The sequence below is a fragment of the Pygoscelis adeliae genome, unplaced genomic scaffold (assembly GCF_000699105.1).
Source record: "Pygoscelis adeliae isolate BGI_AS28 unplaced genomic scaffold, ASM69910v1 Scaffold347, whole genome shotgun sequence".
NCBI lineage: Eukaryota > Metazoa > Chordata > Aves > Sphenisciformes > Spheniscidae > Pygoscelis > Pygoscelis adeliae.
The window spans coordinates 773,630-784,135 of record NW_008825158.1 but is presented as its reverse complement, the minus strand read 5'-3'; the positions used below and the strand labels follow the sequence as shown (position 1 = coordinate 784,135).

General features: G+C 50.0%; 1 protein-coding gene across 1 annotated transcript in view; it reads left to right on the top strand.

Moving 5' to 3' along the window:
• The first annotated feature begins 1,056 nt into the window (after positions 1-1,056).
• The window catches only part of CPD (carboxypeptidase D), a 23,353-nt gene continuing 13,903 nt past the window's right edge, over positions 1,057-10,506 (top strand). The window contains exons 1-3 of the mRNA XM_009328664.1: positions 1,057-1,109; positions 2,345-2,592; positions 10,419-10,506. The exon at positions 10,419-10,506 is cut by the window's right edge and continues 61 nt beyond it. Of these exons, the coding sequence (XP_009326939.1) occupies positions 1,057-1,109; positions 2,345-2,592; positions 10,419-10,506 (389 nt within the window). The remainder of the gene's footprint in view (positions 1,110-2,344; positions 2,593-10,418) is intronic.

Sequence of the window (10,506 nt, the reverse complement as noted above, 5' to 3'; positions counted from 1 at the left end):
TTCCCGTTCCCGCCTGTTTCTCCCCAGCCTGCCTCCCGCGCTGGGTTGGCCCCTTTCCGGGGATGGTCCTGCGCCCAGTGGCCGGGCTAACCCGCATGCTGGCCAGCGTGTGCCCGAGAGCGGTGCGGTGGCCGCAGTTTGCCGTGCACCTGCTGAGGAGCCACGCCAGCTCCGCTGGGCACAGCCCGTGCCCTGCGCGCGCCCGGGCACTCCCAGCCTCCGTGGCCATCCGTGTGTCTCCCTTCTCCAGGAGTCCGCAGCTGGAAACTTCTTCTCCTCTTGAGCTTGTCTGTAGGCCTCGCTCTTGGGAGCGATGATGCTTTCACCATGAGCTGTGGGATGCTTAAAATATTCGGGGTTAAGTGTATAACTGGTCTGTGTACAAACACGTTAACAGAGAGTTGTGTTGAACAGGGCCTCCCCCCATCTTCATGTTTCATGGAAAATTCCCTGGATTTAGCAATAACGCTCTGTGCAGCAGCGTTTCCAAATACAGGCCCTGTTCCCGCGGCCCTCTTCCCCGTCTGTCTTGTCAAAGCGCGCAGGACTGAGCCTTAGGTGCCCACGCTGACCCCTTAAGCTCTCACCTGAGCCAAGGGGGCGAATGGTGCGAAGCTGCTGCGCCCGGAGCAGGGCAGCCCAGGAGGGGAGATGTGGCCTGTGAAGCCCAGCTCTGGTTTGGGGCCCTGGGCCGCCCCGGAAAGCGCAGTGACCAGGCTGGGCACTGTCTCTTCACTTGCTGTGTAGTCTTCTTTAAAAAACTCTGGAAGGTCCAAACCACTAAGGTCAGCGCAACCAACCGCCTGAAGTTGTGCAGAGAAAACCAGAATGCAAAGTCTGATCGGATACGAGCCACGCACTGAAACAAGCTGTGGCCCTCTTCCCAAAATGGGGATGGGGAGAGAAATGGACAGGGGGTGGCTGATGGCTGTGGGGCACCGTAGGGCTGTTGGTTGGACCCAACCAAGACACACAATGTTCAGCATCATATAATGTTTGCTTAGTTTTAGGGAACAAAATTTGCTTGGAAGAACTATCTTTATTAAAACTTGGTGGATGGCGGTGCCCGTGGGGATTGTTGCTCTAGAGGAATTTCATGAACTGCACCAGTAATTTGCTTGTCCTAAGGATCCTTTGGGACAGCTCTGATGCAGCAGTTTGCACCAAAATCCCTCCAGACTTAGTTACTAGGGAAACTCATGCACGTTCTTAATATCATTTAGAAAATACCTTGGGCTCTTTTTTTTTTTTTTTGTTTTGCAGGTGTTTGCGGTGGGTTTTGCATGTAGGCCAGGGCGAAACAGGAAGAACGCGGTGCTTTGTGCACCCCTCTGCCTGGCAGCACCAGTTGATGCTGGTATAATTGTTAGACTAACATAACCGCTGATAGAAAAATGAATGGGTAAACAGAACTGTTTGATTAAAAAAAGAGATAGCGGGTGTAATGCAATTCACGTGCGCTATTTTAAGCAAGGCAAAGGTATTGGTCACGTTACCTCTCCTCAGAAACTAAATCCCATGTGACGGAATGAGAAGGAGAGCTCTTTTTCCCCTCAATGCTGTATTTGGTGCAAAGAGGAAGGGCAGAGACAACTACCTTTGGGATTCATTGAAATGCTTATGCTGCCTGCGATCAAATTAAAATGTGATATAGGGCATGCTGCGCTATATTTTCTGACTTGGGATTTTAACAGCTCTGTCACGTATCCAGATTTTATTTATGCAGGTCAGTTCTGTTGTACATACCAAAACGTTGCTCAAAGCTTGACGAAGAGCCATGGACATCGCTTTACATGCAGGGCACTGCTTGTCTGTCACGGAGTTTGAGGACTCTATCTTAGGCGGAAGCAAGAAACTTGTTTCATCTCCAGTAATGCCAGATGTCAGTTTGGGGATGAATAAACCAGTCCTGAGAGTTGGTTTATTGCAAAAATATACTGGCTTCCCCAACGTGCTCCCACTTGGATGCTCTTCAGACCCTCTGACGAGCCTGCTCGCTGTGTCGGAGGCCGGCATTAATACGAGGGGATACGTCTCCCAGGACACTGTATTTTTTTGTCCAACAGTAGCCGACTCGGTGTTGGACGAGTGCGTATCTGTTAACGTGACCCTGATGGAGCAGGGTCAGATTGCTTCCTCTTCCAAAGTAGCATTACTGCTGGGCAGCTCGTCCAGCGGGCGCGGTTTGCCTCGTTGATCCCAAAAAGAGTTTGAAGGCTCCTGAGAACACGGTTTGGGTGGGAAGGCAGCAGAATAACTGGTTGGGCGGCTGTAGCTGGCTTCCTGTTGAAATTGTGCCAGCATGACTCTTTCTTTTTCTTCTTTTCCTCCTTCCCAACCCCAGGTTTCTGCTCTCTGGCAATCTTCATGGTGGCTCGGTGGTTGCAAGCTATCCCTATGATGACTCTCCCACACATAAGCCCACAGGAGTCTACAGTAAATCAGCTGATGACGAAGTGTTCAAATACTTGGCAAAAGCTTACGCGTCACATCACCCCATAATGAGAACGGGCAAACCCAATTGCCCTGGCGAGGAGGGAGAGACCTTCCAAGATGGTATCACAAACGGTGCCCAGTGGTATGATGTGGAAGGTAAGCTGTGCTGGTGCATCACTCCAACTCTGCTAGTTCACGTAACAGAGCGTCTTATAGAAATAGTTCCTTGCTCCCACTGAGAAGAGACATCCAAACCAGTGGTGATTATCACAGAGGAAAGGATGGTGGGTGAAGTGATGTTTTTAGCTTTGAATGTGTTCTAGCAGCTTGAAATGAGGGGAAGTGGTGTCACAGGCGCACCAATAAGTGCTTGATGAATCACAGCTTGGGAGATGTTCGTAGGGAATAGGTCACAGCAAACTGGAGGGTTCTTCCTGACCCTGTTAGGTGCTGGAGAGTTACCCTGCATGTGGGAGGCTTCATTGGCCAAATTAACTGTCATTAGGCCTCCAGGTGGTTACTAAATTCTGATACAGGAAAGAGGAAACTATTGTTAAAGGTATTAAACCGATACCAGTATTCTGTGAGGTCTTTTTAACCAGCAAACTTGTAATTTTCTAAATGATTCTAGAATAGGCTGCTGTAAAACTATGTAAAATGATTTAAATGCGTGGTCTGAGCTAACGTAGCTGCTCTCGCTGGAAGTGGGGTAGGGAGTCTTTCTATGAACTGCTCTGCTGTTAGACCTGTGCAGAGGGTGACAACCAGCACGGCCTGTTCTCGTCCACCAGTGCGGTGGGATCTAGAAAGGATCTGAAATCCGGTCTGCTGGAGCTTCTAGGAGACCTCCTGTTCCCTCCAACAGGCAGCTGCACTGGGAGGTGACGTGAATATAAGCAAATTACCTCCTGGTGGCACCGCTCTGCTCGTGTGGAGGTGGCTGGCCTGGCTCACCCACACTGTGAGCTGCTCTGTGTGTGTTGGTTTTGCTGAAAATGGGATTTAAAGGACAGTTTGTGTGACAAGATGCTCTCGTGGAAAAGGCTCTGTGGGCTGTTGGGAAGAGAAATCTTGGCCGTGTCGTTAGAAGAAGTTACACCATTGCCGTGCCCCCTCAGCGGATGTTGTACAACCACGGCCTTGCCAGACAAGTGCAGAAACTTCTGTGGCGAGGACACAACAAAAACCTTGCATAAACGATCCGAAGAAGTTGCGTTGCTTTGCTGTGCCTGGACTGCTCTGCTTTCCCTCGCGCTGGGGCTGAGGGATGATGGCAGGAGTGCTGAGCAAGCAGTGACATTGAATGTTGTTTATCCTTCAGAGCTTACGGCTTAACAAATTCTAATAAGACGGTGTCTTTCCAAAACACGGGCTTCAGAGCTGGCTCCTGTCTTAACCCTGCATCCGCCTTGCTTGGGCAGGAGGGAGAGGGATCCAGTATTGGGCCTGAACACATCACCTCTGCTGGAGGAGGAATTCTTGATTTCAGTCGTGGCTGAATCATTCCCCAGGATTTCACTGGTCATGAGATGTTGTGTTCAAATAAGATACGGGTTTATCTCTTTCTCTAGCGGCTGTCTGCTTCCCTCCACCCTATCGAGCACACCAGCCCTGGTGTTTGCTGGCTCAAGGTTGACTCCGCTGCTGTGAAAAGTCCAGCAGGAGGAAGGTTTGTGTAATCTGGTGAATTTGCTTACGAGGGAACAGGATATCCTGGATGATCTGTGCTGCCTTGTTCTGGTGGCGGTCGTTATCGGTAAACATCTCAGTCGGGAAGTTTGTTGGTTGTAGCTCTATCGTTTTCTGCCCTTGTAATGAAGCGGGATGGGTGTGCTCTGAAGGGAGGGTGGTTCCAGAGCTTTGGGCCTGGGTTCCCCTGCCCCCAGTGAGGGCATTTCGATGCATTTTTTCGCTGCAGCGTTAACTTCTTCATCCTCCTGCTAGGATGTGAGACTCCTGGCTAGTGGCTGTGGCGCTGGCGTGCGAGCCTTTTGGGCTGCCTTTGCCTTGTCAGCGAGCGGAGCAGAGGTTTCACCTACTTCCCTTTCACAGCAAATGGCGAGGTGTGAACTGAAGACCGGTTTGCTCCATGCTGTCATCGCTGTGGTTTATGCTCCATCCAGCCTCTGCGGAAACAAACCCTTTCGCTGTGACGAGCCACAATCTTGGGCTCAGCGCTGATGGCTGTAGGCGATTCAGGGGCAGGGATTATAGGGAGGGTGCGCTGATGCTAACTCTCAGAACGGAGCATTGCTGAGGTTGGCAGACCTGTGCGGTTTCTCCCCTGAGTGGTGATTTTCGTCTCGTTGCTGTTGAAGATGCACACGTGGAGGGTGATGGCAGCCCCTGGAGCACCTCCCAGGCTGAGGAGTTCACGTAAAGTCTAACCCACGGGAGCTGGGATCCAGGAAAGAGCACGGGTGAACTAACAGATACCGCAGAGGCCAGTACACGTGTATTTTGATGTTGTGTGGAGTTACTGTGTCCCTTCAGGGTTTTAGGTGTTAACATTTATTTTTAGCGGCGGATGAAGAGCAGGCAAAGGGGAGTCAGTTGTATGCAGCGTGTGACAGAAGGGGCAAAACCACCACGGTGGCTGTCTTGAGTCATCTGACTCGCTCAGCTCTGTGCCAAGGACTGCTGAGGCTCGTACTCGGACCGGGAGGCCTTTCCCAGTGATTGCAGGATTTGCATGTGTGGTAAAATGAGGCTGGGGAAATCCCAGTACCCTGCGGGAGCTCACCAGAGCACAGGGTTCTGTGAACAGTGCGGGGCACGCGCTTGTAGCCTGTGAATCAGGTTGTGCCAGGAGAGACTGCAGGCTCCAAGTGAACGAAAGCCAGGAAAAACAAAGAAATGAGAACATAATATCTCAACAGGTGGAAATTTTCCTGCCACGTTTTATCATGTGAAATCAAACATGCTGGAAAGCCAACTGCTGCGGGATTCATTGTCCTGGAGTTACCAGTTGAGGTTTAGGCTGGTGCCAGACCCCATTAACTTTCATTTGAGTTTGCAAACAACCTCTTATGTGTGTCAAACCAAGGTGGCAAGTACAAACCATTGGAATAATTAAGGTCAAGTGTGCGCAAAGATGGCTCTCCGCCAGATGGCTGAATTTGGCTTCTGCATTCCAGCTGCTATAGATAAGCACGTCTGTGACTGGGATGCTTTTTAGAGGCTATCTCTGTTGTACATGCTCTTACTCTTCCTTCCTTTTTAACCTCTTGGGGTTTTAACTACCGAGTGGCTGATTCAGATCAGGAGAATACATGCAAGTCTGGGCTGGTGTATGGTCCAGGTGATGCTTGGAAAGCGGTTAAGAAACTGTTTCAGTCTTATCTGTGGGAAGGACATGCTTGCCTTTATTTTGTAAAGAGCCCAATTCAGAAACTGAATTCAACGTAACGTTCAATAGGGTATTTTGTGGGCAGCCTTGGAAGGTCTTGTTGTTATTTGCAGTCCCTTCCTAAAAGTTATTTTCCTTGCTAGTTTGACTCTGATGTCCAAGTCTTTGAGGTGTTTCTGGTGTCTACTGGAAGGCACTTGTCAGGTTGAAAGTGGATGTAGGTTATGTGTGCTTACTAGGTTGTTTTGACTGTGGTTACTAGCCACACTGAGCTTCCAAACAGCTTTTAGAGGCATCAAACTCAGAGCAATTAAAATGAGTGCTGAGAACAGTGGGTGCTCATGGCATCACTGTGGTGGCCTCTGTTTCCTGGGCACGGCAGAAGGCGGTTGCACAGTGTGAGCTCTGGTGGAAGTTTTCAGCCATGTCTTTCTGGGATATGCACAATTAGCTGCCCTTCTGTGTTTGTGTGTTCATAAAATTCTTATTGCAAATTTTTCGTTCTTCTTGAGAAAAGTATTGGCTTGATGGTTCGAGGGTCTGAAGCCTCTTTTCACATCTAACATGAACTGCTGGGCAGTGCTGCGGTGGTGCAGCTCTTGGGAAGGCTCTGCCCTCCTCTTTTGAGAGAGCCCCGGGAAGGCTGCAGGGCTGTGCTGCTCTGGGCTGTGTCATGCAGCTACCGGAGGTGGAGGCTGAAACCTCACCTCCTCTGAGTTTTAATGATTTCAGACTAATGGACCAAAACATTCCTCTGCCTGTTTGGTGCTGCTGCTGGTGCTTACCTGGTCTTACGCTATGAGCCAGTCGATTCTGTCCACAGAGTAAGCAACCTGTGCCACGTATTTAATCATGTCTCTACCTTGCTTTGTGCCGTCTGCTCTCTCTGCAGAGCAGACGGGACCGTTTCTCTGCTTTGACTTAGCTGCAGGTCTCTCATCTCCTAATGCCTGCTCCAGCGAGAGCTGGAATTAGAGAGGTTTCTGCACAGTGCAGTTTGAAAATAGAGTCCTTCCTAGCTGGCCTGGAAGGTTTCCTGGCACGTGGTGTATTTATGGTATCTGGATCCCCGGGCTTGACTCGAGAGCTGCATTCTCCTGCTTGCCTGCCTGGTGTAGAGCTTGGCAGGGAGCAGAGGCATGCTTGTCAGAGTGAACTCTGCAGCGCTTGTGCTGCGAGAGGTCTGGGATCCTTGCCTGAAGTGCAGTCCTGATGCTCAGGGAGTGGGACAGAGCAGGAGAGAGGTTTGTTCCGAGCATTTTTGTGACCAGTGCCAGCCAGGGACTGACTCGCTGTGACTGGAGGCTGCTCACTTTTACTTTACTTTCCTCACCAGTAAAATAGGTATCATGCTTCATCGGGAGGCTGAAGCTTTACGCAGTGTGGTCTAAAAGACACCCTGTGGTTAAAAAAATGCTGGAGTAAATCCAGCAAGTTATCCCAGATATTACCCAAACAGATAGAGTAGAAGCGCTGTAGTCTGACAGTCCTTTGCCTTGGGTGTGCTTTTTCTGCTCTGCTCCTTGAATGTAGGGCTCTGCTAGTGGTAGGCTGTGTACAGGTCTCTCTTTACACCTCCAGATTTTCTGCATAGCCAGGAGAGGCTGTGCAGATGGTGTATGGAAAAATACGTAATTCCATATGCTGTAAAAATAACTGTCCTGCTCTGCAATGGGGCCATGTGAAGGCCAAATATGTGCAGCGGATAGAATCCAAGTTTTCAAGCATGCAATGGACTACTTTCTTGAAGAGACCGTTTTACTGAAAATGATGTAGCAAGCTCTAATTTAGTCCGTTGCTGCTCTATTATGGGTGAGCATCTGTCCTAAATTTGCTTGAATGGCAGACGAAGCACTAAATATGCTTCATAATGGCTCTGGTTTACGTATGGATGTTTTCAAATGCATTAGCGTCCTGCTATGAACAGATGGTTAGAGGCTGGCAAATTGTTTCATTCTGCATGGTGTTTACTGGCGAGAGAGCAGCCCGCTGTGGGTTACTTTTCTGAGCCTGGTAACAGGAGCTGAATAGAACGGAGTATGTATCAGATTCGCCGGCCTTGTTCCTCTAACCTCTTGAACTGAGTTTGAGAGTTTTAAAGTCCTCAAACATTTATTGGCCCCTTGTGCTGGACAGAAAAGTCTCTTTCTTGTTTTGATCTCGGCCCGTGCACAAGCTGCAATGCTCTCCTGGCTGCAAGTGACATTTGATTTGGTATAATAAAAGCTTCGTGTTCCCTTAGCAGCAGGCTCCCAGAAGAATTGAGAGGAACTGGGATGTCTCTGATGTGGTACCGTCCTGCATATCTTTCCCAGGGGTCTGTTCTTCTAAATCCTACTTTATGCTGTCAGTCCATCTCTGCGTTACCTGAGTGTGGTGGGGCTATTGAATTCAGAGCAGCGGTCCCTGACCTTTTGGGACAGTGAATGCTCGCAGCCACCACATTTATTATAAGACTCCTCTGCTTGGTAAAGTGCTGCTGATAGCTTTTCCTGGCCGTGCATTAACACAGCCTCTGCAAATGCCAGGCAGTGCATTTGCATCGTGGTATTGATCCATTCTGGCGGGTTAATTGGCCAGCGCCCCAGAGGGTCCCTCGCTTGTGAATGATTAGGAAACTGCTCAGACAAAGCAAGTGAGGTTAATTAGCATAGCACTAATGTAGCACTTTGGTGGGCAAAGCAAAGGATGGAAGTACAAAGTATGCATTTCTACAGACTTGCCTGCTGGGGTCCTGCAGGCTGGCGCCGTGACACGTACCACAGGGTGTCTTCTGCTTTCCTTCCTCCTGAATTTTGCATCTGCCTCCTGTGGGGCAAATATATAGCTGTTCCATGACAGATGGGCTTCTGAGAACCAGTTTGACTTCCTCAACTCATCCGGAGGAGACTCATTGCCTGCGCCCCTGTGTCCAGCTGCCGCCGGCGGGAGTTGTTCAGTCGGGGTGCGGAGGTCTCTGGGCTGAGTGGTCCCAGGTGCTGCTGTGCAGGTTGGGATGGAGCCGTCTGGGCAGCGGTGGCCAAGGCCGTGGCATGCCAGTCTGCCTGGCTTGTAGCTGTATAAGGTTGTGTAACCCAGAAGATACCATCAGTATGCATAAAACTTAGTGTGGTGTGTCTTCCATACTGACACAACTGCCTGATTTGCTGGTGGTGGTGGGAACGATCCTCTCATGTGGCCATGACATCTGGCTACAGGCATGTGGTGGGATTTGTCAGGGTGACACTGAAACCTGTTTCACAGACTTGTGGTGGTTTTGGAATGTCCTTTTTACTATTGAAGGCTCCCATGAATGTTTAGAAGGCTGCATCTCTGCAGTCTTCAGCAGCATGCTGAAGTCTTGAGCTCCAGATCGTGAGTGTTGATACCCGTGGACCTCAAGTCCTGCTGGTACATGGTTCATTCCTGTTTGAGAAACAGGTTTGCTTGCTGAAGGTTGGACAACAAATGGGGTCAGGACACTTGCTAGAACAAGGTGACTTTTTTGTTTCGTAGCAGTGCCTGTGGTTTCTCTGAAGGGCAAGAATAGCAAGTTGAGCTTAATACTGGGAAGCAGCTCTGTGCCCTCCTGTTTTCTGGTGCTCATGGAGGTTTGGCTGGTTTAATGCCACGCTAGCAAGCTGTCCCCAGGTACTGCAACATCTTAAATTAATTGAGACTGCTGCCTTAAAGAGGAAATGTGGGAGGAGGCTAATGACTTGGCTGCAGGGCTCAGGGAAAAGAGCAAGTTTCCCAGGTGGACAAGCCTGTGTCCTGTTCTCCTCTTGCAGGACCTGGCTGTTGTGGGGTCACAGGAGTCCTCAGCGGTGAGGGAGGTGTCACTGCCCTCCCAGACCAAGAGGAGAATTTCCTGAAGGTGACTTGGACTTGCTGCAGTTCACTGCATGCTGTCACCATGCCAGATCTTGTCAGACTTTCTGCTGGGGCTGCTCTAAATATCAAGTAAAGGGAGACCTTCAGATAAGGAGTTCGAGGAAAAGAGCAGCCTGAGGAGGTAGAGAAGGGGAAGCATTGCTCTCGTCTCGTCTAGATTTTTGCTAAGATTTTTTTTGGGAGAACAGCTGTGTGGTCCTTGAAGCTTTCGACATGCAGATTCGAGCTGCCACCTCCCAGATTCATAGTCTGGTGTGTTCTTTTGTATCAGAGGCCTGAAGCTTATTTTGGGTAATGTCTCTTGCAGGAAAACCTCACAAATTTAAAGGTGGCTTGGAGCGCATAGCGAAGGACTTGGCAGCAGTCATGTTCAAACTCCGGTGTGCCTGCCCTGGCCTCCAGGATTTGTAGTGTCTGGAAAAGGTCTTCACAGTGGAATGAACCCATATGAATTTCCAAGTGCTGTGCTGCTGAGTTCAGCCGGCAGAGCAGTGAGACCGAAGGGACTGTCATCTTTGAACAGTCTGTGGCTGATTTGAATGGCCCAGTGTGCCGGTCGCTGGGAGAGACAGAGCTCAATCTTCCCCAGCACGGGCTCTCACCGTGGTCTACTCTGACTTTTCTCCTTAGGTCGTTCACTCTGGAACTAGGGCATGGTGGTGGCATGCTGTTGGGGGCTGAAGAACAGGGAAAAATGTGCATCCCATGGCGGGATGTCTGTGCGTTGCTCTTGGGACATCCCTCTGCCTTATTTTCTCAGGTGGGATGCAGGATTACAACTACGTGTGGGCCAACTGCTTTGAGATCACGTTGGAGCTGTCCTGCTGCAAATATCCGCCGACCTCCGA